Genomic DNA, 22,993 nt, shown 5'->3' with positions numbered 1-22,993 from the left:
CACACATTGAGAAATCAGTCAGAATTCCACACCGTTTTGAAAGGTTTTGTACTCTGTCAACAGTATTTCCTCTTCCAAATTTTTCACTTCATCTGGTGCTGTGGGTCATATTATGAAATATTGTCAGCTTTAGCAGTGAGGAGAAAGAAGATGTGGAGATGGCATGGTCACATCTGCAGCCATGTTTCTAAAAAGAAATGACATTATGTATTTTTTTTTACTAATATTAAAAGTATAATTTAACATAATATACTAATATATAATCATGTATAATTGTATGTACTGTAAAATTAAATTTCAAATTCTCAGAGCTGAGGTTCTCTCTCCTTGATTACTCTGTCTTCCTATTTATTTTGTTTTCCTGTGCAGCTCTAGCTCACAGGCAGATGATTTAGCCAAGATGTAAGCCAAGGTAACCAGCAATAGAACAAGGGGACACAGTCTCAAGTTGTGCCAGGGTAGGTATAGGCTGGATATTAGGAAGAAGTTCTTGACAGAGAGAGTGATTTCCCATTGGAATGGGCTGCCCAGGGAGGTGGTGGAGGCACCGTCCCTGGGGTTCTTCAAGAAAAGACTGGATGAGGCACTTAGTGCCATGGTCTAGTTGATTGGATAGGCTGGGTGCTAGGTTGGCCTGGATGATCTTGGAGGTCTCTTCCAACCTGGTTGATTCTATGATTCTATGATGTCCAAGGGATGGATTTTCATTTTTGATAATTTGGGGTTTGAAATTTTAACAAAAAAGTAGGTTCAAATGTAATTAGTCATATGAATTGGACCACAGGTAACCCATTGTGATGGTTTGGGTGTTCCCCACCCCCCACACTTTTAGAGATCACCCAGACGAGACTCAGCCAGCTCTGGAAATATGAATGAAGCTTATATTTACAGCTGGCACACTATACAAGCAGCTATTTACAGTGTATGCAGTTATATACAGAAATATACAAGGTAAAAAGGTAATACAGAAACACAACTCCCCTCCCAGAAACCTGAGTCCCCAGGAGGGGCTCTCAACCACCCCTGCACCTTCCCCCCTGCCCCTTTCAACCTTACCCCAGTCCCAAGGAAGAATAGAGGTTCGTCCAGAGGTTAAGAAGCAAAGTGAGTTAGCCCAAAATGGAGGGTGAGGTTAGAGAGATGCAGCTCAGCCAGCAGCCCCAGTGAGAGTGGTTATCTAATGATTTTATTTCTTGTTCCTATACTTATCAGCAAGACTGTGAGCGAAGTAGACATCACCATTGTTTTCTTTCCACAGCCTGTAATCTAGTTCTTCTCACCAAAACATTCTAGCCTGCTTCAAACTAGCACACCCATGAAAGTACCAGGGAAACAAGTAAGAAGGTAGATTTTCAAGTTCTCTGTTATATGAAATTCAGTATTAAGATTGCCCAGGAATCAGGGTTACTTCGTCATGGTTACTGGAAGGTGTCATTGAATACCTTTTAGGAAACCTTTTATCTGTTGCCTTTAGATAAGTATTTAAGTCATGTTTGCTTAGGTTCTATTTTCTATAGTTGCAGTCAAACAACTCCAGTCTTGCTTGAGGCACTTTGTTTTGGTGTTTTGATATTTAATGCAGCATTTAATGTAAGATTTTATATTTATCTTAATTCAGAAGGTGAACAAATGAGTATGGAGTAAATTCTTTCAGGATCAGTGAGTACATTGTAGATTACTGCCTTTGGGCTGCTCTGTGGCTAGACAAAGTTTTAAATGAAATTTGCTTTAAATGACATCGTTATAGTTCTACCTCTGTGTGAAATCTTAAGAGATACGTTGTGTCAATATGCAATGCCCCATCCTCTTTAACATCTTCATAGATGACCTGGATGAGGGCATGGAGTCAGTCATCAGCAAGTTTTCAGATGACACCAAGCTGGGGGCAGATGTGGCTGGGTTGGAAGGCAGAAGGGCTTTGCAGCGGGACCTTGACCGCCTGGACAGATGGGCAGAGTCCAATGGGATGGGGTTCAGTAGCTCCAAGTGCAGGGTGCTGCACTTTGGCCACAACAACCCCATGCAGAGATACAGGCTGGGGTCGGAGTGGCTGGAGAGCAGCCAGACAGAGAGGGATCTGGGGGTGCTGATTGACACCCGCCTGAACATGAGCCAGCAGTGTGCCCAGGTGGCCAAGAGAGCCAGTGGCATCCTGGCCTGCATCAGGAATGGTGTGGTCAGCAGGAGCAGGGAGGTCATTCTGCCCCTGTACTCTGCACTGGTTAGACCACACCTTGAGTGCTGTGTTCAGTTCTGGGCCCCCCAGTTTAGGAGGGACGTTGAGATGCTTGAGCGTGTCCAGAGAAGGGCGACGAGGCTGGTGAGAGGCCTTGAGCACAGCCCTATGAGGAGAGGCTGAGGGAGCTGGGATTGGTTAGCCTGGAGAAGAGGAGGCTCAGGCGAGACCTTATTGCTGTCTACAACTACCTGAAGGGGAGGTTGTGGCCAGGAGGAGGTTGCTCTCTTCTCTCAGGTGGCCAGCACCAGAACGAGAGGACACAGCCTCAGGCTGCGCCAGGGGAGATTTAGGCTGGAGGTGAGGAGAAAGTTCTTCACTGAGAGAGTCATTGGACACGGGAATGGGCTGCCCGGGGAGGTGGTGGAGTCGCCGTCCCTGGAGCAGTTCAAGGCAAGGTTGGACGTGGCACTTGGTGCGATGGTGTAGCCTTGAGCTCTGTGGTAAAGGGTTGGACTTGATGATCAGTGAGGTCTCTTCCAATCCTAATAATACTGTGATACTGTGTGATACTGTAATGCAAAAGAGAGTTTATAGATGCGCTGTAACGATTAAGTGCTGCATTGTCACACTATTTTTAGCCAGACCTCACAGTGTGGAGCTGCGCATAAGGTGGTACCACCTGGCCTCTTGGGTCATCTGGCATGATAGAAGTTGTCACAGTAGCCTGCAAACATACTTTCTTTGTGTGTGCACTGAGGACTGTGGCCACAACGTAGCATTCAAGGTTAGCTCGCTCAGCTATGTGCAAATCATAAGGGCACTGGCATGGAGAGAGACAGACACTGCATTGCACAGACTCATTTTGAAGTCTCTGTGAGTCTTTTCTGTGTGATTGTCCTACCATAGGAGGACCAGGTCTATAGTACTGGTTGAGGGATTGTCACACTCCTTAGGCACAATCAAGGATTTCTTTATTCACATCCTTTGTTTTCTGCTTTTACTCCATTTCTGTATTTGATTGTCATAAGTTCTGTGCAGAGTCAGAAATTAATGCACAGTGTGGCAGTGCACAATAAAATCAGACAGCAGTCCCTAAGCTGTTCTGCAGCTGACATTTTGCTTGCTGTGCCTTTGCTTATGTTTGTGAGGGGGTGTATACATATATGTGCATTTTCTTTCCTTTTGCTTTTTGAACACCACCAGAATGAAATAATTTTGCAAGAACCGAATTTATTCAAAGCTGTGGGACATTGGTGATGTCCAAGAGTCAGGTTTCCTAACTTCATGCAGCAGGTGGCATTACAGAGCAAATGATCTTTTGTCCTTTCACAGGTTAAAAAAAAAAAATTAGAAATCACCATTTGTGATGGTTTGGGGGTGCCCCGCGCCCCCCCCCCCCCCACCTTAGAAATCACCCAGACTAGACTCAGCCGGCTCTGGGAATATAAATGAAGCTATTTATTTACAGCTAGCACAATATGCAAGCAGATATTTACAGTATATACAGTTATAGACAGAAATAGACAAGGTAAAAGGTAATACAGAAACACAACTCCCCTCCCAGAAACCTGAGTCCCCAGGAGGGGCTCTCAACCACCCCTGCACCTTCCCCCTGCCCCTCTCAACCTTACCCCAGTCCTAAGGAAGAATAGAGGTTCAGCCAAGAGGTTCAGAAGCAAAGGTGAGTGGAAGGTGAGGTTAGGGAGATGCAGCTCAGTCAGAAGCCCAAAGCAGAGTGCCACAAAACTGCAAGAGTGTTATCTAATGTTTTAATTTCTTCAGCAAGACTCTGAGGGGAGTAGACATCACCATTGTTTTCCTTTCACAGCCTATGATCTAGTTCTTCTCACCAAAACATTCTACCCTGCTTCAAACTAGCACACCATTCTATAGTGAAAATAATAAAAAACCCTTTAATATACATATAGTAAGTGTAAAAAAACCCAATGCATTGGAACAAAGTTTTTTTCATAAAGAATATCCAGACCGAGGGCTTTCCCTTGTTTCATCCCAAAGAGCAGATAGTGATGTTTAATACACAAAATAGGAGAAAAAACTTTCTTTGTGTGTTTGTTTTTTAAGGTGTCCTAGTAGTCATATAACATGTGAAACAGAAGGGCCCAAATGTATTTCTCTGCAGTAATTTTTTATCAGAGAGCAGCAAGAGTGTACCACACTCCATGAGTGAAGACAAGCCAGGAGTCCAGGGTGACCACCACAGAGGCAAAGGCAGGGACTTCACTGACCAGGGCATAGTCCCACAGCGCCTAAGCAGAGCAGGTTGGTGACATCAGGTGTCCAGTGACCATGGTGAAATAACAAGCTGGGTCCTAGGTCCATCTAGGAGGTTCTGTCAGCAACAGCAGGAGGCTAGCATAGAGGAAGACTATGGACAGTTCTGGGTTCCTCCAGGAAGTTCAGTCATTAAATCAGGATAACAGGAGATAGTGCTGTGCCTAGCTCTACATACAGCAGAGCTTAGACCTTCCTGAGATGAAATGGAACTCCTGGACTGGAGAACACAGAGTACAGCAGAAGCCTCGGGGAAGGCTGGTCAGGGCAGTTAATGCCTGTTGGTGCATCCAGGCCCCTGATGTTCCTTATACAAGAGGAAGAACACTACAGGGCTTGCTGCCACACCAGTGCATTCAAATAACTCTATTTTTAAAAGACAGTAGGACTGAGTCTGTCATATTTCAAATTTGGCACCTGTCTAGAGAATTACTTTAATCTTTGGGGTTTTTGTCCTTTCTTTTTTTGGTGGTGGTATTTGTATATATTCCATTTGCTTTTAAATTTTATAATTAAGACCATGTGAGTTTTAATTATCTTCCAATTGTTTTCCTTTGGAGTATTATTTTCCTTATAATATCAAAGAAATGCAGTTTTGGGACAAAGATTATCCTACATATATTTGAATTCAGTTTCATGGGAGGTCTACAGTATTGCCATGGCTGAATCAAATATTAAGATGCCAATTTTGGCTGTACTACCACTGGGTTTGAACTGGGGTGACTCCACTAATTTTTACAATGAGTTCTTCCAAAAATACATGGGTAAAAAAAATACATACAACAATATTAAAAGTAGTGGTTAGTGAGCATCAAAAAAGGTAAAAAAATGAGGGTAAAAAATATTTTCATAGTTTTCCTTTTTTTTTTTTTTCTGTCTGAAAAAAATTGACAAGTGTTGCTCTATCTATGACAGCTGATCACAGTAAGTGATCAGCATCAGTAAGTTCGCAGATGACACCAAGCTAGGAGCAGGTGTTGATCTGTTGGAAGGTAGGAGAGCACTGCAGAGGGACCTGGACAGGCTGGATGGGTGGGCAGAGGCCAATGGGATGAGATTTAACAAGGCCAAGTGCAGGGTTCTGCACTTTGGCCACAACAACCCCAAGCAGCACTACAGGCTGGGGACTGAGTGGCTGGAAAGCAGCCAGGAGGAGAGGGACCTGGGGGTACTGCTAGATAGTAGGCTGAAGATGAGGCAGCAGTGTGCCCAGGTGGCCAAGAGAGCCAATGGCATCCTGGCCTGCATCAGGAACAGTGTGGCCAGTAGCACAAGGGAGGTTATTCTGCCCCTGTACTCAGCACTGGTCAGGCCACACCTTGAGTTCTGTGTCCAGTTCTGGGTCCCTCAATTCAAGAGAGATGTTGAGGTGCTGGAAGGTGTCCAGAGAAGGGCAACAAAGCTGGTGAGGGGCCTGGAACACAAAGCCTATGAGGAGAGGCTGAGGGAGCTGGGGTTGTTTAGCCTGGAGAAGAGGAGGCTCAGGGGTGACCTCATTACTGTCTACAACTACCTGAAGGGAGGTTGTAGCCAGGTGGGGGTTGGTCTCTTCTCCCAGGCAGCCAGCAATAGAAAAAGGGGACACAGTCTCAAGTTGTGCTGGGGGAAGTATAGGCTGGATGTTAGGAGGAAGTTGTTGGCAGAGAGAGTGATTGGCATTGGAATGGGCTGCCCAGGGAGGTGGTGGAGGCACCGTCCCTGGAGGTGTTCAAGAAAAGCCTGGATGAGGCACTTAGTGCCATGGTCTAGTTGACTGGATAGGGCTGGGGGATAGGTTGGACTAGATGATCTTGGAGGTCTCTTCCAACCTGGTTGATTCTATGATTCTATGAAAATGATACAGTGTAGAAGAGGGACAGAAAAGAAATAAAGGGACCTCAAGGAGATTTGGAGTAAAATGAAAGTTCCTGAGGAGCATCTTAAAGACATCAGACAAGGAGGAGCAGAGGGAAGGAGAGGATAGTGTGAACAGAACATGCCAGAGCAAAGCCAAGAATATGGGGATTCAGCAGAGCTGTGGATGTAGTTGTTCACCATTGCAAGCACACAAATGCCTTTTCTTGAATGTGTGCTTTATTTCTGCATTTAGGAGTGCCTTCAAACACCTTAAGCCAAAGTGCACTCCACCAGTCCAGTGAAGTGAATCAAACACCTCTGAAGATTTGTTTGTTGCACTAGTTAAAGTGCTGATCTAGGCCTTCACCAGTTTAGACAATAGGAAATACTAGTCCAGTGAGGGAAATGCTAGTCCAGTGAGGGCTTTGGGAAGAAAGGAGATGGCATCCATAAAGTTTCTGCATAGATGTACTAGACTTTCTCTTTTGTGAAGGGAATATGGAGCAGCACAAGAGCTTTCCCACCACTGCTCTGGAATCCAAACTGCCACTGTAGACTCTTCTATTTCAGTCCTGCCAACATGCCACAGAAGAAGTACTTGACTCTTTCAAAAGCCATTTATTTCATGGTGATTATAAATACTAATGTCTATCTAGAACTACATGCCCTGTTGCAAATAAGACTTGGAAGTGTGATGTCAGATCCTTCTCTCTTGAACAGCAATTTTTGACCTATGAATCACTATTAAATGCTACAATGCTTCTGTCACAAATATAGTGACTTCTGATTTGATTCTCTCTTTGTCATTTAGGTAGGTGTCTCTCAAGATCATCATTGACAGCTTCACCCTCTTGCATAGATGAGTTTCCATGCTATGTGCACCTTTGTGCTAGTAGATGCTATGTACAACATTATTAAACACTTTTCTGCTGAATGGTTGCTATGAAATTGTAGGACTCTTTGTAAAGAAGTTTGTGTATCTTTCTCCCAAGGGGTAATTGTTTTTCTGGGTGTCATTAATGCACAACCCCATTTATTTTAAGTTTTTACTTCTGAATGTTCATTCTCCCTGTTCTTCTCATGTTGCATTAAGTTGTATAGAACATGCTCAGCTTTAGATGTAAATTATTCTTGTTTGATCTGCTATTAAACAGAGTATTTTTTTCCTTTTGCTTTTTTTTAGGTTTAGCCCAGTCAGGTGCATGGGGCTGCTTTGATGAATTTAACCGGATTGAACTTCCTGTTTTATCAGTAGCTGCTCAGCAGATATCTATTGTACTTCAGTGTAAGAAAAACAAGAAAGCTCAGTTCACTTTCACTGATGGTGATGTTGTTGACATGGACAGAGAATTTGGTATATTTCTGACTATGGTATGTGTGTGAATATGCATAAAAGGCACCATTGTGAAATTTAATTTCCCATTTAAATTTCTCTGTTGAAATAATGTTTGAGTACTGTGTCCAGTTCTGGGCCCCTCAATTCAAGAAAGATGTTGAGGTGCTGGAACATGTCCAGAGAAGGGCAACAAAGCTGGTGAGGGGCCTGGAGCACAAATCCTATGAGGAGAGGTTGAGGGAGCTGGGCCTGTTTAGCCTGGAGAAGAGGAGGCTCAGGGGTGATCTTATTACTGTTTACAACTACCTGAAGGGAGGTTGTAGCCAGGTGGGGGGTGGCCTCTTCTCCCAGGCAACCAGCAGTAGAACAAGGGGACACAGTCTCAAGTTGTGCCAGGGTAGGTATAGGCTGGATATTAGGAAGAAGTTCTTCACAGAGAGAGTGATTTCCCATTGGAATGGGCTGCCCAGGGAGGTGGTGGAGGCACCATCCCTGGAGGTGTTCAAGAAAAGACTGGATGGGGCACTTAGTGCCATGGTCTAGTTGATTGGATAGGGCTGGGTGCTAGGTTGGCCTGGATGATCTTGGAGGTCTCTTCCAACCTGGTTGATTCTATGATTCTGTGATTCTATGTATTGAAATTGTCTGATAGAAAATAGTGACTACAATCTGAATAATAATTGGGTCAAATAATAATCATAGAATCAGAAAAATCATAGACTGGTTTGAGTTGGAAGGGACCTTAAAGATCATCTAGTTCCAACCCCACTGCTGTGTGCAGGGACACCTCCCACTACACCAAGTTGCTCAAAGCCTCATACAACCTTATTTTAGACACTTCCAGGAATGAGATGTCCACAACTTCTCTGGGCAACCTGTTCCAGTCTCACCACTCTCATAGCGAAGAACTTTTCCCTAATGTCTAATCTAATTCTACCCTGCTGTAGTTTCAAACTATTGCTCCTTTTCCCGTCACCACATGGCCTTGTAAAAAATTTCCCTCCAGCTTTCCTGTAGACCCAATTCAGATACTGGAAGGCCACTCTAAGATCTCTCTGGAGCCTTCTCCAGGCTGAACAGACTGAACTCCCTCAGCCTGTCCTCATAGGAGAGGTTGTCCAGCCCTCTGATCATCTTTGTGGTCCTCCTCTGGATCCTCTCCCACAGATTTATGTCCATGATGATCATGTTTTATTTTGCCCGTATTTATAGATGGAACTTAGGATGCAATTATCATTGACTTACATATTTTAAGGATTTTTTTTTTTGTTGAATATTTGACATACTGAGACTAAACTCAGACCTCTCATATTTTTAGTCAATGTTTGTCAAAATAAAGCAGAAGTAATTGACCACTGCAAGGGCTACCATAGTTGGTTTGGTCATTATTTCACCACCTGTGAAGATCTCTTGATCACAATCCTTCTCTATGACAGCATGAAGGAAACCACCCTCACTCTGATTCACTAGACTACTGAAGATTTATCTTTGGTGCCTGCAGGCTGCTTGTAGCAGTGCAGGAGGCAAAGAAACAGGAAAGCTTAGGAATACCTTAAAAGCAGCTTTGTCACTCCCACTCCTTAGCTATAGGCTACCTACTTACAGCTGAAAATGGAAGCACTTGTCTTTAATGGCTGCTACCTCTGAAAAGGTGTTAATGTTAATCACTTCAGTTTGAAAAAGAGGACAAATTAGTGGCACCCAACGGCCATTTCCAAGGAAATTTGTAAACAGCTGGAAGAGTTTAGGAAGTTATCACCACATAGCCATCGACTGCTGTTGTCACAAGTGAGCTATGCAGTAGTCACACAAATGATTTAGATACCTTCAGTGAAAGGTCAGATCCTACTTTAAATTATGTTCAATAATGGCTCGCACTGCTTGACTGACCTTGCATTGAAATGCTCAGGAATGTTCACCTTCAGCACTGGAACAGTATGAGGATCCCAAGGAACTAGTCATTTAGAATAGCACCATCAAGATCTGTAAGTGGTTGTCTGTCTATGTCTGTCTGAGGCATCTCCAAGTAACACATGGGATGAACTCAGAAGGGCTCTGCAGCGGGACCTTGGCCACCTGCACAGATGGGCAGAGTCCAATGGGATGGCATTCAATAGCTCCAAGTGCAGGGTGCTGCACTTTGGCCACAACAACCCCATGCAGAGATACAGGCTGGGGTTGGAGTGGCTGGAGAGCAGCCAGACAGAGAGGGATCTGGGGGTGCTGATTGATACCCGCCTGAACATGAGCCAGCAGTGTGCCCAGGTGGCCAAGAGAGCCAGTGGCATCCTGGCCTGCATCAGGAATGGTGTGGTCAGCAGGAGCAGGGAGGTCATTCTGCCCCTGTACTCTGCACTGGTTAGACCACACCTTGAGTACTGTGTTCAGTTCTGGGCCCCCCAGTTTAGGAGGGACATTGAGATGCTTGAGCGTGTCCAGAGAAGGGTGACGAGGCTGGGGAGAGGCCTTGAGCACAGGCCTACGAGGAGAGGCTGAGGGAGCTGGGATTGTTTAGCCTGGAGAAGAGGAGGCTCAGGGGTGACCTTATTGCTGTCTACAACTACCTGAGGGGTGGTTGTGGCCAGCAGGAGGTTGCTCTCTTCTCTCAGGTGGCCAGCACCAGAACAAGAGGACACAGCCTCAGGCTGTGCCAGGGGAGATTTAGGCTGGAGGTGAGGAGAAAGTTCTTCACTGAGAGAGTCATTGGACACTGGAATGGGCTGCCCGGGGAGGTGGTGGAGTCGCCGTCCCTGGAGCTGTTCAAGGCAGGATTGGATGTGGCACTTGGTGCCATGGTCTAGCCTTGAGCTCTGTGGTAAAGGGTTGGACTTGATGATCTGTGAGGTCTCTTCCAACCCTGATGATACTGTGATACTGTGATACTGTAACTGCAATATTTAGGCAATCATGTAGGGATGTGTGATTGTGACATGCTCAAATTACCCTTTTAATCGGGAATCTACCCCTGTGTTTGCTAAAACAATTACCAGAGAAGATAATCCTTCCTATCCTGTTTTCATGATCCAATGTTATATTTTATACGTTTTCAGAACCCTGGCTATGCAGGACGCCAGGAACTTCCAGAAAATCTGAAGATACAGTTCCGTACAGTTGCTATGATGGTGCCTGACCGCAGCATTATTATGCGAGTCAAGCTGGCAAGTGCTGGTTTCCGAGACAACCAAGTCCTTAGTCAGAAATTCTATACACTCTACAAACTCTGTGAAGAGCAGTTATCTAAACAGGTAAAGTAAATATTTGTCCAACGGTAAGCTGTCACTGGAAGGATATGTAGAGAATGTGCTTTCACAGAAGGTGTGATTCTTTTTGCACTCAGTTGCAAGTTCTAGAAACAGTCTGAAATAATCACATTCATATTTCTCATGCTAATTTGTGTTGTAAAGGAAGTTTGATTTGTGGTTTTTAAACAGTGCAGTTATTGAGGATGTTATGAGGAGTGATATATATTGCTCTGCTGAGCTTTGTAGTGGACATGTTTTTAAGCCTCCTCACGTATGAAACTTAGATCTGTCAGAAGGGCACTGTAAGAACTACAAACAACTGAGGAGTGCCTAGGAGGCACTATCTTGCTGAATCCTACCAGAAAGGTGCTGTTCTGTTAGGCATGGGCTATTTAAGTAGAAACAAAGGATGAAGCTGTTTTTAAGAACAGAACTAGTTGTTGCCCTTTGATTGCCTTTGTCTGACTGTCCACTAGAGGGTCTCAAGGGGAAATGATAAGACTGATAGATAAGCGGCAGCTCAAATGCCTGCTGTGGTTGGATACTAATGAACTAGGGTTTATTGACTGTATGTTCTATGCTACATATGTTGCCAGTTCTATATCACATAGTTGTTAGTTACTATGTTGACTTCCATGTAGAAATTTTGGATTACTACACCTTAATATGAGGTGGACGAGAGGACACAGCCTCAGGCTGCGCTTTAGGCTTGAGGTGAGGAGAAAGTTCTTCACTGAGAGAGTCATTGGACACTGGAATGGGCTGCTCAGGGAGGTGGAGTCGCCGTCCCTGGAGCTGTTCAAGGCAGGATTGGAAGTGGCACTTGGTGCCATGGTCTAGCCTTGAGCTCTGTGGTAAAGGGTTGGACCTGATGATCTGTGAGGTCTCTTCCAACCCTGATAATACTGTGATACTGTGATAATGGTGCATCATATTTCCCTCATTATTTCAGAATTAAACCAGGGAGTATAGATTTGGAGGGTTTTTCCCTTTCTCCATACCTCTGTAATTTCATTCTCTCTATATATTACCAAATTGGTTTCAATTTCTTCCATTTTCCTTTTCTGGGAGAGTTTTACTCACCAGCTTTATATTATAGAATAGCTTCTGAAAGGTCACACTTGCCAGTGATTTCCTGTAATATTATGTGTGTATCCATTAGCCTTCAAATTAGTTTTTAGGCAAATTGAATGAAGTCTAGTCATGTAGCATCAGTAGCGTTATTCTGTTTGCTGCTGTCAAACCTGCTCTCACAATCCTCTCATCTTGCAATCAAGTCCAACACCCCTGCCAAAACAGGATCACCCAGCACAGGCTGCACAGGAACACATCCAGGTGGGTTTTGAAAGTTTTCAGAGAAGGAGACTCCATAACCTCTCTGGGCAGTCTTTCCAGTGCTCTATCACTCTCACCATAAGGAAGTGTCTCCTCATGTTGAGGTGGAACCTCCTGTGTTTTAACCTGCACCTAGTGTTCCTTGTCCTGTCACTGGGCACCACTGAAAAGAGATTGGCACCTTCATCTTGACACCCCTCAGATATTTGTAGACATTGTTCAGATCCCCTCTCAGCCTTCTCCTCTCAAGACTGAACAGCCCCAGGTGTCTCAGTTTCTCTTCATAGGAGAGATGTTCAGTCACACAGTCATCTTGGTAGCTCTCCACTGGATTCTCTCTGGCAGATTTCTGTCTTTCTTCAACCCTAGAGTTTTTGTTTGGTTTTGGCTTTTTTTTTTTTTTTTAATCTACTTTTCTCCCTGTCCTGTTGAGCAGGGGAAGTGAGATAGTGGCTGGTTCATATCTGGAAACTGGCCAAGTTCAGTGGACAAAAGACAGTGTGAAAAAGAGTTTATGCACTTGGTCTCAAAAATGTTTCTAATCAATCAGAAGGAGCAGAAATTCTCCAAATATGAGAATATCTTTATTATCTCATCTCATGTCTGTCTTTACCACTTGGTTTTCTCAGCAGCCAGCTGAAGGTGAGACTTTATAATTAAAAACCTTTACCCTGGTAGTTTCCTTTCTAGGATTTGCATCAGTGGTCAAAGAGGAAATGTATCACAGAATATTTGCATATTAACTAAGACAAAATTGTATGTTTGGGTACAAGTGCTAAAATAATTTGAATATGTGTGTATAGCTCTGCAGGTATGCAACTATGCCCACAGTGAAAGGAAAGATATCCCAGCCCTTACCATCCTTAAATCCAGAATTGGTTAAATATGCCTCTGAGATGCACATGGCTGTTGGAGTAAATCCTGTCCTGAACCAAGTTGTTGAGACAACATCCACAGAACAGAAAGTCACTGTGTACAGAACAGGATACAATACCATAAAACAAATAGTATCTAAATAATTTCAGTATGTTTCTTTAAATCAGCAAGAGATTGACCCTTTTGGTCGTAAATCCCACTACCATATATCAAGGTAGCAATAACCCTGTCATGAGCAGAAAACAGAAGGTGGTCTGAAGATGTGAGGTTTATTCTTTGTGCACCTGGCAAATGGTGAACTTAGGAAAATGACAGAAGATGCATCTCTGTTACTGAAAACTTTTAAAAGTAATAGCCTGTCACCAACAGGGACATTTGGCAGGTATGGACACACCATGCTGGTAATTACCTTCAGGAAATTACCTTTCAGCAACAGAGCTGGAAATCTACTTGAAAAGATGAAAAGCTGTGAAATTAATAATATTTAAAAGTTCAATAACATATTTATTTATTAGTTACTTTCTTCTTCAGCATTTATTAAAATGATTTTAAAGTGTTTAATCCATGGTCTAGCCTTGAGCTCTGTGGTAAAGGGTTGGACTTGATGATCTGTGAGGTCTCTTCCAACCCTGATGATACTGTGATACTGTGATCTCCGTGGTACCAATTGTGTTTATGCATTATTTCAAGGTTCACTATGACTTTGGACTTAGAAATATCCTGTCTGTTTTAAGAACACTTGGAGCAGTAAAAAGATGTAATCCCAAAGAGCCAGAGAAAACCATAGTGATGAGAGTTCTGCGGGACATGAACCTCTCCAAACTGGTAATGTAACACTGGTGACTTTCCCATAAAGAGTACTTTCCTTGCATTTTTAAGTGTACTTATTATGCCTTTTGGAAAGCTCTTTTTCTTCATCAATTTGACACATTATTTTCAGATTTTAATACAGTATATTAGTGAGTGGAGAATCAGAATACAATCACAATCTGAGTGCTATTTATCTTCTAAAGAGAGGAAAACAGAAGCCTCAGCTGAAAAAAATATTGGAAATGCCATCAGATCCTAGGGGACCTAACTGGGTCTTCTAATTAACTCCTGGGTTTTATTCTTTCTGCCCTATCTGAGGAGAGGAAAAATACTTTTAATGATGTCATTAAAGTTCCTTCTTAATGTAGAATTTCAATTTGTACATTTGTGGGGAGTGTGTTTCCTTTTCAGAACGTCATAGGAATTGCAATGAGTGAGGTAATTAGAAGCAGCTAACACCTACTTGTATAGTCTAATCTCATTCAACATTGCTATTTAAAGTATTCATCTTTCTTTTTATTGCTGTAATTGAAAGGTTATAGCACATCTAGACTTTGTGTATTTACCTTGGGAGCCAGTTTTGTGATGAAACCAATTACTCTGTTCTGATGTTAATCTATTCAGTGCATTGGTACATGTGTTCAGACCTACAGGCATGCTTCAGTGATTTACAGAAAGAAAAAAATCATAAAAAATCCAAGGCAAAATATGACTTGAATAAATCTTGCTACCTTCTGTGAAAAATGAAGAAACGTGTGTGTATTGAAGAAAACTGTGTTAAGATGTTAATATTTTTACAAGCTCTGAGTATTTAATTTAGAAATTATTACTTGTAGCTGCACTGTTTGAAATTCACTTAATACAACTGATTCATAACTATAATATTTGGAAAAGAGAAAGTTTTCTACCACCATCTTTTATATATAGCACATTCTTGAAGGTTGTTTACAGCCTCAATGATAATTTCAGTGAATAAATAATAGATTTCCCTCTATTTTATCCTTGACAGGTAGATGAAGATGAACCTTTATTTATGAGTCTCATTAATGACCTATTCCCTGGAATTACTCTGGATAAAGCTGGGTATCCTGAACTACAGTCAGCCATCCAGAAAGAGGCAGAGAAAGCAGGACTTATTCATCATCCACCATGGATACTTAAACTCATTCAGCTGTATGAAACTCAGCAAGTCCGACATGGTTAGCATGCCAGATGAGGTTTTGAGATTGCATAAAAGTAATGGCTTTTTATATTAGCTGCTGCAGAATGAGAATATTTTAACCAAAAAATATATTTTAAAATTGAACAGATGTAATTTTTAAAGCCTATGTGAATATTTTGCTAGGAAACAGTTATGACTTTTTTTTTTTTAGTGTGCAGTGCACATAGTGAGATTTTAGCTTTCTTACATTTTTATGGGAAATATGAGTATGGCCTTGAGTGATTGAAATGTCTATGGAACACGTTAAAATGTAGAGTGTACAGTAAAATTCAGAAACAGCCCATTTCATTCAGTGTTATGAAAACAGTTGTTGCCCTCAGACACAGTTCAGTCATGAAGCTCATGTTTAATGTTGTTGTGGGAACATAGAATCATAGAATCATAGAATCAACCAGGTTGGAAGAGACCTCCAAGATCATCTAGTCCAACCTATCACCCAGCCCTATCCGATCAACTAGACCATGGCACTGGGTGCCTCATCCAGTCTAGCATTACAAGAAGTAATCTATCAAACCTTTACTTCAATAGATTCTACCAAGCATGCAATATAATTCCAAGTGTTGTTCTTTCTATTCAGTTCTGTCCATTTAAACTGCGGAGACATAAACCCACCTCCTGCTGGATGGGGGAGCTGGACAAGATGGCCTCTGGAGGTCCCTTTACTGTTCTGTGATTCTCTGAAAATGCATTTTTACAGTGAAAAAAGGGCTAATGAATAAAGCTTATCCTGTCACAGAAAGGGTGCCAAAGGCATTAGTAAAACCAGGTTCACAATTCAGAGCTGAGTGGAATTAAAATACCCTTATTTAGAAATGTCCTCCACATCTCTAACCTCTAACAACTAAATATTGTTTAGGAGAAAAGGTGCAAAGATTTGTGAAGATGTCATCCTTTTTGTGATGTTTTTTCATGTCATAGTGTGAGAATAGCAAGCTTAAACTGAAGAAACAAATAAAAAAGAAACAACTCATTTGCTTTGCACAGTCTGAGATCTTAAAGCCTTGAGTGTTTCATTCACATTATTGGTTAGACCAATTAAGTGATTAATGCTGTGCTGAGCTGATAATTTACATCCAGATCACTGGGTTTGTAACTTGGGTTTGAGGTTGGTTGTTGAAGCAAATTTCAAAGCCAGCTAAGTCCCATGTTGTCCACTTCCCCTTAGTGTTAGTAGGAGTTGTCCAGGTCTCAGTTTGAACATGTCACCTGGTTTTGGCCAGACCCTGAGCCTCTTAATTAGATGATTTAGAAAATATGACTAAAAAGAATCAACTGTAGGCTCAATTTATTATTGAAGATGTGGCTTCATTGCCTTCAGGCAATCTATGTAAACTGATGAAAGTAAAAGTTTGGTTACTGTTCACTGTTTTTTATGTAAGAAAGGTGCATTAAAATGTCATGGATACAAGAACATATTTTTGTTAGTTTTTGCTCCAGAAGGGTGCTCTTGGTTTTGTACATCATTTGGAAGCACTAATTTTCATTACAGATGTTTAGAAATTGCTAGTTTTGTTTACTACCAGTCATGTCAATGTCATTGTGTGTGAACATCAAAAGGCAGTTGTGTTTTCCAATTAGGAAAAGGAAAAGAACAGCCTGAGGGGGGGTACAGACCCATATAGGCTTGCCTATCATAATAAAGCAGACATTTACAGAGGCCTTTTAATTTAAATTCCATTTCAGTCAACATTAAGTGGAGTGAGAAACATCTTTTTTATATTGGATTTTGATAAAAATAAAACAAGGATCATTGATGCAAAGAGCCATTAAATGGTAGCATGACATTTTAACATTTTTCTTTAAACCATGTTTATGCTGTTTTTAAGGTATGATGACTCTAGGTCCAACTGGTTCAGGAAAGACAAAATGCATTCATATTTTGATGAAAGCAATGACAGATTGTGGTGCTCCTCATAAAGAAATGAGAATGAACCCAAAGGCAATCACAGCTTCCCAGATGTTTGGTACCCTTGATGTTGCTACAAATGACTGGACAGATGGTATTTTCTCTACTTTATGGAGAAAAACTTTAAAAGCAAAGAAGGTAATGGTCATTTTAAAGGTAATGGTTGTTGTATCATGATAGTTAATAAGGACATTTGATGCTCTTTCTATAAGTTCTCATTATCTGTTGCTTATGCAAAAAAAAATCTCCCATTAGAAATTAAATATGGAAATACACTGCTAGTTTTGTTTTGTGTTTGACTAGCTCAGTGTAGACAGGAGTCAGAATTATGAGTGTATGGTAGAGAGCACTTGACTTCCCAAGCACTTGAGGTTCCAGATTAAATTAGAAAAAAATGTAAGGGTTTTGCTTCCCTCTAATCCTATCATTCATAGGCAAAAGCAGGAGCTGTTCCTATTTTGATGTGAGGAAAGGAAAAATTAATTTTCTCTTGTCTGGTTTTATGTTATTGCCACTCTATTTCACTAATTATATCAGAAAGTAAGAGACGTTGGTAAGAAATCAGTATAGACTCAATTCTCTTATCACGCCTGCAGATGATGTTTCATAGAATCATAATTACTGTCAAATCTTCTGAAGTTACATTCTGTTCTCACTTGGAAAATGGGAAGCCCTACATGAAGTACCTAGGTAACATCTCACAAGGAGTGACTATATGTTCATGTTTCTGACTGTGTTTCATAGAATCATAGAATCAGCCAGGTTGGAAGAGACCTCCAAGATCATCCAGGCCAACCTAGCACCCAGCCCTAACCAATCAACCAGACCATGCCACTAAGTGCCTCATCCAGGCTTTTCTTGAACACCCCCAGGGACGGTGCCTCCACCACCTCCCTGGGCAGCCCATTCCAATGGGAAGTCACTCTCTCTGTGAAGAACTTCCTCCTAACATCCAGCCTATACTTCCCCTGGCAAAACTTGAGACTGTGTCCCCTTGTTCTATTGCTGGTTGCCTGGGAGAAGAGACCAACCCCCACCTGGCTACAATGTCCCTTCAGGTGGTTATAGACAGCAGTGAGGTCACACCTGAGCCTCCTCTTCTCTAGGCTAAACAACCCCAGCTCCCTCAGCCTCTCCTCACAGGGTCTAATGAGATATGTTTTCATCCAACTTGATGGGTGCTGGGTTGGCTAATGTACTTTTTTAGAAGAAAGGGACAACTTTAGCTTAACCTGGAGCAAAATAACTTTTGCCACTCTTCCTTAATATCCTATTTGGTGTGACACAGGTTAAAAAAGGGAGGATTGAAATCAATAAGCCAATTATAAACATTGCAGGTCATGCTGAGCTAGTTAGCACCAAATTACAGCTCATTATTTATATAAAGGACATTCCCTGCTATTAAGTAAACTTGTACTTTTGGTCAATGTACATAAAGTTGCATGTGTGTGTTTCTCTCTGTTGTTTAGGGTGAGCATATCTGGATAGTTTTGGATGGACCTGTTGATGCAATCTGGATTGAAAATCTAAACTCTGTTCTGGATGATAATAAGACTCTTACTTTGGCCAATGGTGATCGTATTCCAATGTCTCCCAGTTGCAAAATTATTTTTGAACCTCACAACATTGACAATGCTTCCCCTGCAACAGTTTCTCGTAATGGAATGGTCTTCATGAGCTCTTCAGTGTTAGACTGGAAGCCTATTTTAAAGGCTTGGCTGCAGACACTACCTGTTGTGTACTCTGATATCTTCTGGAATTGCTTTGGTGCTGTATTTCAGGTACTTAATTCAATCAGCTCTGAAGAAATGCATTTCTTATTCTTTATTTAATGAAGTATTTTTTCTTCCTGAGTGCTTTTTCAATTATTAACTTCTCTTTGTTTATGTATCGAAATAAGGATGAAGCATTAAAAACAAAACAGAAGCAGAAACAGAAGCATTAAAAACAAAACAGAAAATCATGTTTAATATTAATGAATGAGTGAAACAGTAACAGATAAATGATTTGGATGCTTTGATTTGTCTGCATAGGTTAGTTGGCAATGAGTTGTTAAATCTGTAGTTATTTTATAATGCATGCTGGCAAAACAGAGATATTATTTTTGGCTGTAATAGTTACTCCAATTTAATTCCTCTTAGGATACATAAAGGGAGTGGGTAAATGTCCTTGTGTGGTGTTCTGTCTGGATCTGTGTTGGGACCACATCTTTTTAACATCTTTATTGATGACCTTGGTTCAGGCATAGAGAGTGTCATCAGGAAGTTTGCAGATGACACCAAGTTAGGTGGCAATGTTGATTTGAATGAGGGTAGAGAGGCTCTTCAGAAGGACTTGCATAGGCTAGATCAATGGGCCAGTATTAATGGGAAGAGTTTCAACAGGGCCAAAAGCCAAGTTCTGCACTTGGGTTGCAAGAACCCCAAGCAAAGGTACAGGCTTGGGGCAGTGTGGCTGGAGAGCTGCCTGGCAGAAAGGGATCTGGGAGTTGTAACAGACAGGCAGCTGAATATGAGCCAACTGTGTGCCCAGGCAGCCATGAAGGCCAATGACATCCTGGCTTGGATTAGAAATGCTGTGACCAGCAGGAGTAGGGAGGTGATTGTCCCCTTGTACTCGGCTTTGGTGAGGCTACACCTTGAGTATTGTGTTCAGTTTTGGGCACTGCAATACAAGAGGGATGTGGAGGTACTGGGAGTGGGTCCAGAGGAGGGCAATTAAGCTGTGGAAGGGCCTGGAGAGTAAATCTTATGAGAGTGTGGTCAAGCACTGGAATGAGCTGCCAGGGAGATAGTTGAGTCACCCACCCTGGGTGTGTTTAAGGGTGGTGTTTAGGGTTATGATTTGAGGTGAACCTTGCAGAGTAGGGTTATTGGTTGGACTTGGTGATCCTGAGGGTCTTTTCCAACCTGGATGTTTCTGTGATTCTGTGAGATCTACAGATGTCAATTAAAAAAAAAAAATTAAGCTAGGTTCAGATTGGTAGAATCTTAATTCTGCTTGCAACAGGAATGTGTATGATCTATTAGTTATTTTTAAAAGATGTGCATAGGTGACTGTAATGGCTTCTGATTTTGTAGTCCATGATTCCAGCTCAAGGAAGATTTTTCAGAATGGCATCTCTGACTAAATTGTGTTCCATCAATAGATCCAAAAGGATAATTCTGAATTTTTTTCCCCCTCTATTTGGCCTTAGCATACTGAATCATTAGAAAGGTTTCATTAGTACCATGAATAGCTGTAATCAGTAGTGGGCCTGAAAGCATAATCTCAATAGTATACATTATTCAATTACATTGACATCCTTATTTTTTCTTTGGAATTTTTGAAAGAAATAATTACTGCTTTGCAATGTTTTAGTGATTTCCCCAGTATCTGTGGAACAAATGCAACCTATACACCTTGCTTTTCCATCAGCTTGCCTCTTCCAGTTTACTTGTGTGACAGCTGTTAGGTTTCACAGGAGTTAACTCCTGCAACATTTTTCATAGTTGTTGGATTTTTACAAATGCAGTTTTTATTGAACTTTTGAGTGACATTTCAGAAGCTTTATTTATAAGTCATAATAAAAGCAATGATTAATATAGTTTTGGAATGTCTTGAATGACACCAAATGTCTTTTTACAGATATATTTCATTTTAGTGCCCATTTAGTTTGAGCCCAATGTTTAACAAGCTGTTCATTCTGTTCTACCTCCAAACCATAATGATTTGACATATTATTTACTGCAGCAGCAAGAGAAACAATTCTGATAATGAATTTTAAAATATGCTTCCAAAGTAATGTATATGTGGGTCAATTTACTGCTTCTTTGGCACAATTCTATTTTTATTTTATTCTGCAACTTGCTCTGAAAACGTAATAACAACATTTAAAATACCCAAGCCTGAAGCAATAGCAATAAAGTCCAGAAAAATATGTATTTTATTAGATTGAGAGATGAAAATGCAGTGAAATATGAAGTTAGTTCTATGCTGAAGGCTGCTTTTGGAACTATAGAAATGTAAATGAAAGCTGTCATGCTGTCAGTTTTCTTTCACTTTTAATGAGCTGTCTTTCTTCTCAAAAAGTAGAAGTGGTAACAGTTATTTTGCAGATGAGGGTAACACTACTTTTGTATTCAGGTGGCTCTTTTTACAGTTGTTATTTTCCTCTACATTAAAAAAAAAGTTAACTAAGATGCATCAGCAGTGTTAGTCAAACCCCAAATCCAGACCATGGTAAATGTAATGCTAGTACTGAGAAAAACATTGATAGAAGCAGCTTAGAGATATCTTTTTTTTTTACTAGGCTATTGACAGAGATACAGTAACAAAGGAGCATCTTTGTGTGTACCTTTAGAGGCCTTCTGAAATCAACCTAAATTTAACCAACATAGATCTAAGAGAACTTCTACAGTAATTCCAGTTTGCCTACACGAAACATTCATTATTTATGATAATAAAAATAATATTTCTCACTGGATGTTTCATATTGGATAAAATCATTATAATGAAGGCACAGCAACTAGGAATAATGTATGAGGAAACAACAGATGATTGTGCACCAGTGGAAAGAGTGTTAATTTTTTTTTCATGGATATTCAAAATTCCACTGTAAGTCAAGAGGTTTTATATAAAACACAGGAGGTACTCTAAAACACAAGGATGCTTCTAAAAAGCAAACAAACCAACCCCAGACAAACCCCTCACCTTCCTCAAACTCAGATTATCACAGAATCACAGAATGCCAGGGGCTGGAAACGACCCTGAAAGATCATCCAGTCCAACTCCCTTGCCAGAGCAGGATCACCCTGAGTAGATCACAGAGGAGTGCATCCAAGTAGGTTCTGAGTACCTCCAGAGAAGGAGACTTCACAAGCCTCCTGGGAAGCTTATTCCAGTGTTTCATCACCCTCAAAGTGAAAAACATTTTCCTCATGTTTCCATGGAACTTCCTATGCCTCAGCTTCCACCCATTGGCCCTTATCCTGTCATTGGGCATCACCAAGCAAAGCCTGGCTCCATCTTCTTGGTTCTCATTGTTTATGTATTTATAAACATTAATGAGGTCACCTCTCAGTCTCCTCCAAGATAAAGAACCTCAACTCCCTCAGTTTCTCCTTATAAAGAAGATGTTCCATCTCCTTAATCATTTTTCTGGCTCTGTGCTCTCTAGCAGTTCCCTGTCCTTCTTGAACTGAAGGGCCCAGAAATGAACACAATATTTGAGATGCATCCTCACCAGGGCAGAGCAGAGGGGCAGGAGAACCTCTCTTGACCTAGTAACCACAGCCATTCTAGTACACCCCAGAATGGCATTGGCCTTCTTGGCCACAAGAGCACATTGCTGGCTAATGATCATCCTTCCGCCCACCCATTATCTTTGAGTACTTTCTGTTTCCTATTTAGGAATAATTTCAGCAGAGCTCCCATTCATAGAATCATAGAATCAACCAGGTTGGAAGACACCTCCAAGATCATCCAGTCCAACCTATCACCCAGCCCTATCCAATCAACCAGACCATGTCACTAAGTGCCTCATCCAGTCTTTTCTTGAAGACCCCCAGGGACGGTGTCTCCACCACCTCCCTGGGCAGCCCATTCCAATGCCAATCACTCTCTCTGTGAAGAACTTCTTCCTAATATCCAGCCTATACCTATCCTGGCACAACTTGAGACTGTGTCCCCTTGTTCTATTGCTGGTTACCTGGGAGAAGAGGCCACCCCCCACCTGGCTACAATGCCCCTTCAGGTAGTTGTAGACAGTAATAAGATCACCCTTGATCCTCCTCTTCTCCAGGCTAAACATTCCCACACAAATTCTCTACTCCCTTAAATTTAAAAGCTATATTGCTAATCTCTTGTCTGTGAATTATGCTGCAACCTGTAAGCAACAGAATTGTTTAGTTGATAGAAGTTACAAAGAACTGAAATAATTCAAGTAATTACTTGAGTGGTGTGATTTAGTTTGTCTACA

General features: G+C 41.6%; 1 protein-coding gene across 1 annotated transcript in view; it reads left to right on the top strand.

The window, feature by feature from the left end:
* LOC135178814 (dynein axonemal heavy chain 5-like) overlaps positions 1–22,993 on the top strand; it is a 196,248-nt gene that overhangs the window by 62,651 nt on the left and 110,604 nt on the right. Inside the window, exons 43-48 of the mRNA XM_064150074.1 lie at positions 7,491–7,678; positions 10,694–10,888; positions 13,787–13,921; positions 14,916–15,105; positions 16,955–17,172; positions 18,504–18,815. Of these exons, the coding sequence (XP_064006144.1) occupies positions 7,491–7,678; positions 10,694–10,888; positions 13,787–13,921; positions 14,916–15,105; positions 16,955–17,172; positions 18,504–18,815 (1,238 nt within the window). The remainder of the gene's footprint in view (positions 1–7,490; positions 7,679–10,693; positions 10,889–13,786; positions 13,922–14,915; positions 15,106–16,954; positions 17,173–18,503; positions 18,816–22,993) is intronic.

This window comes from Pogoniulus pusillus, chromosome 10 (assembly GCF_015220805.1).
Source record: "Pogoniulus pusillus isolate bPogPus1 chromosome 10, bPogPus1.pri, whole genome shotgun sequence".
Taxonomy (NCBI): Eukaryota; Metazoa; Chordata; class Aves; order Piciformes; family Lybiidae; genus Pogoniulus; species Pogoniulus pusillus.
This window is presented reverse-complemented; position numbering and strand designations above follow the sequence as displayed.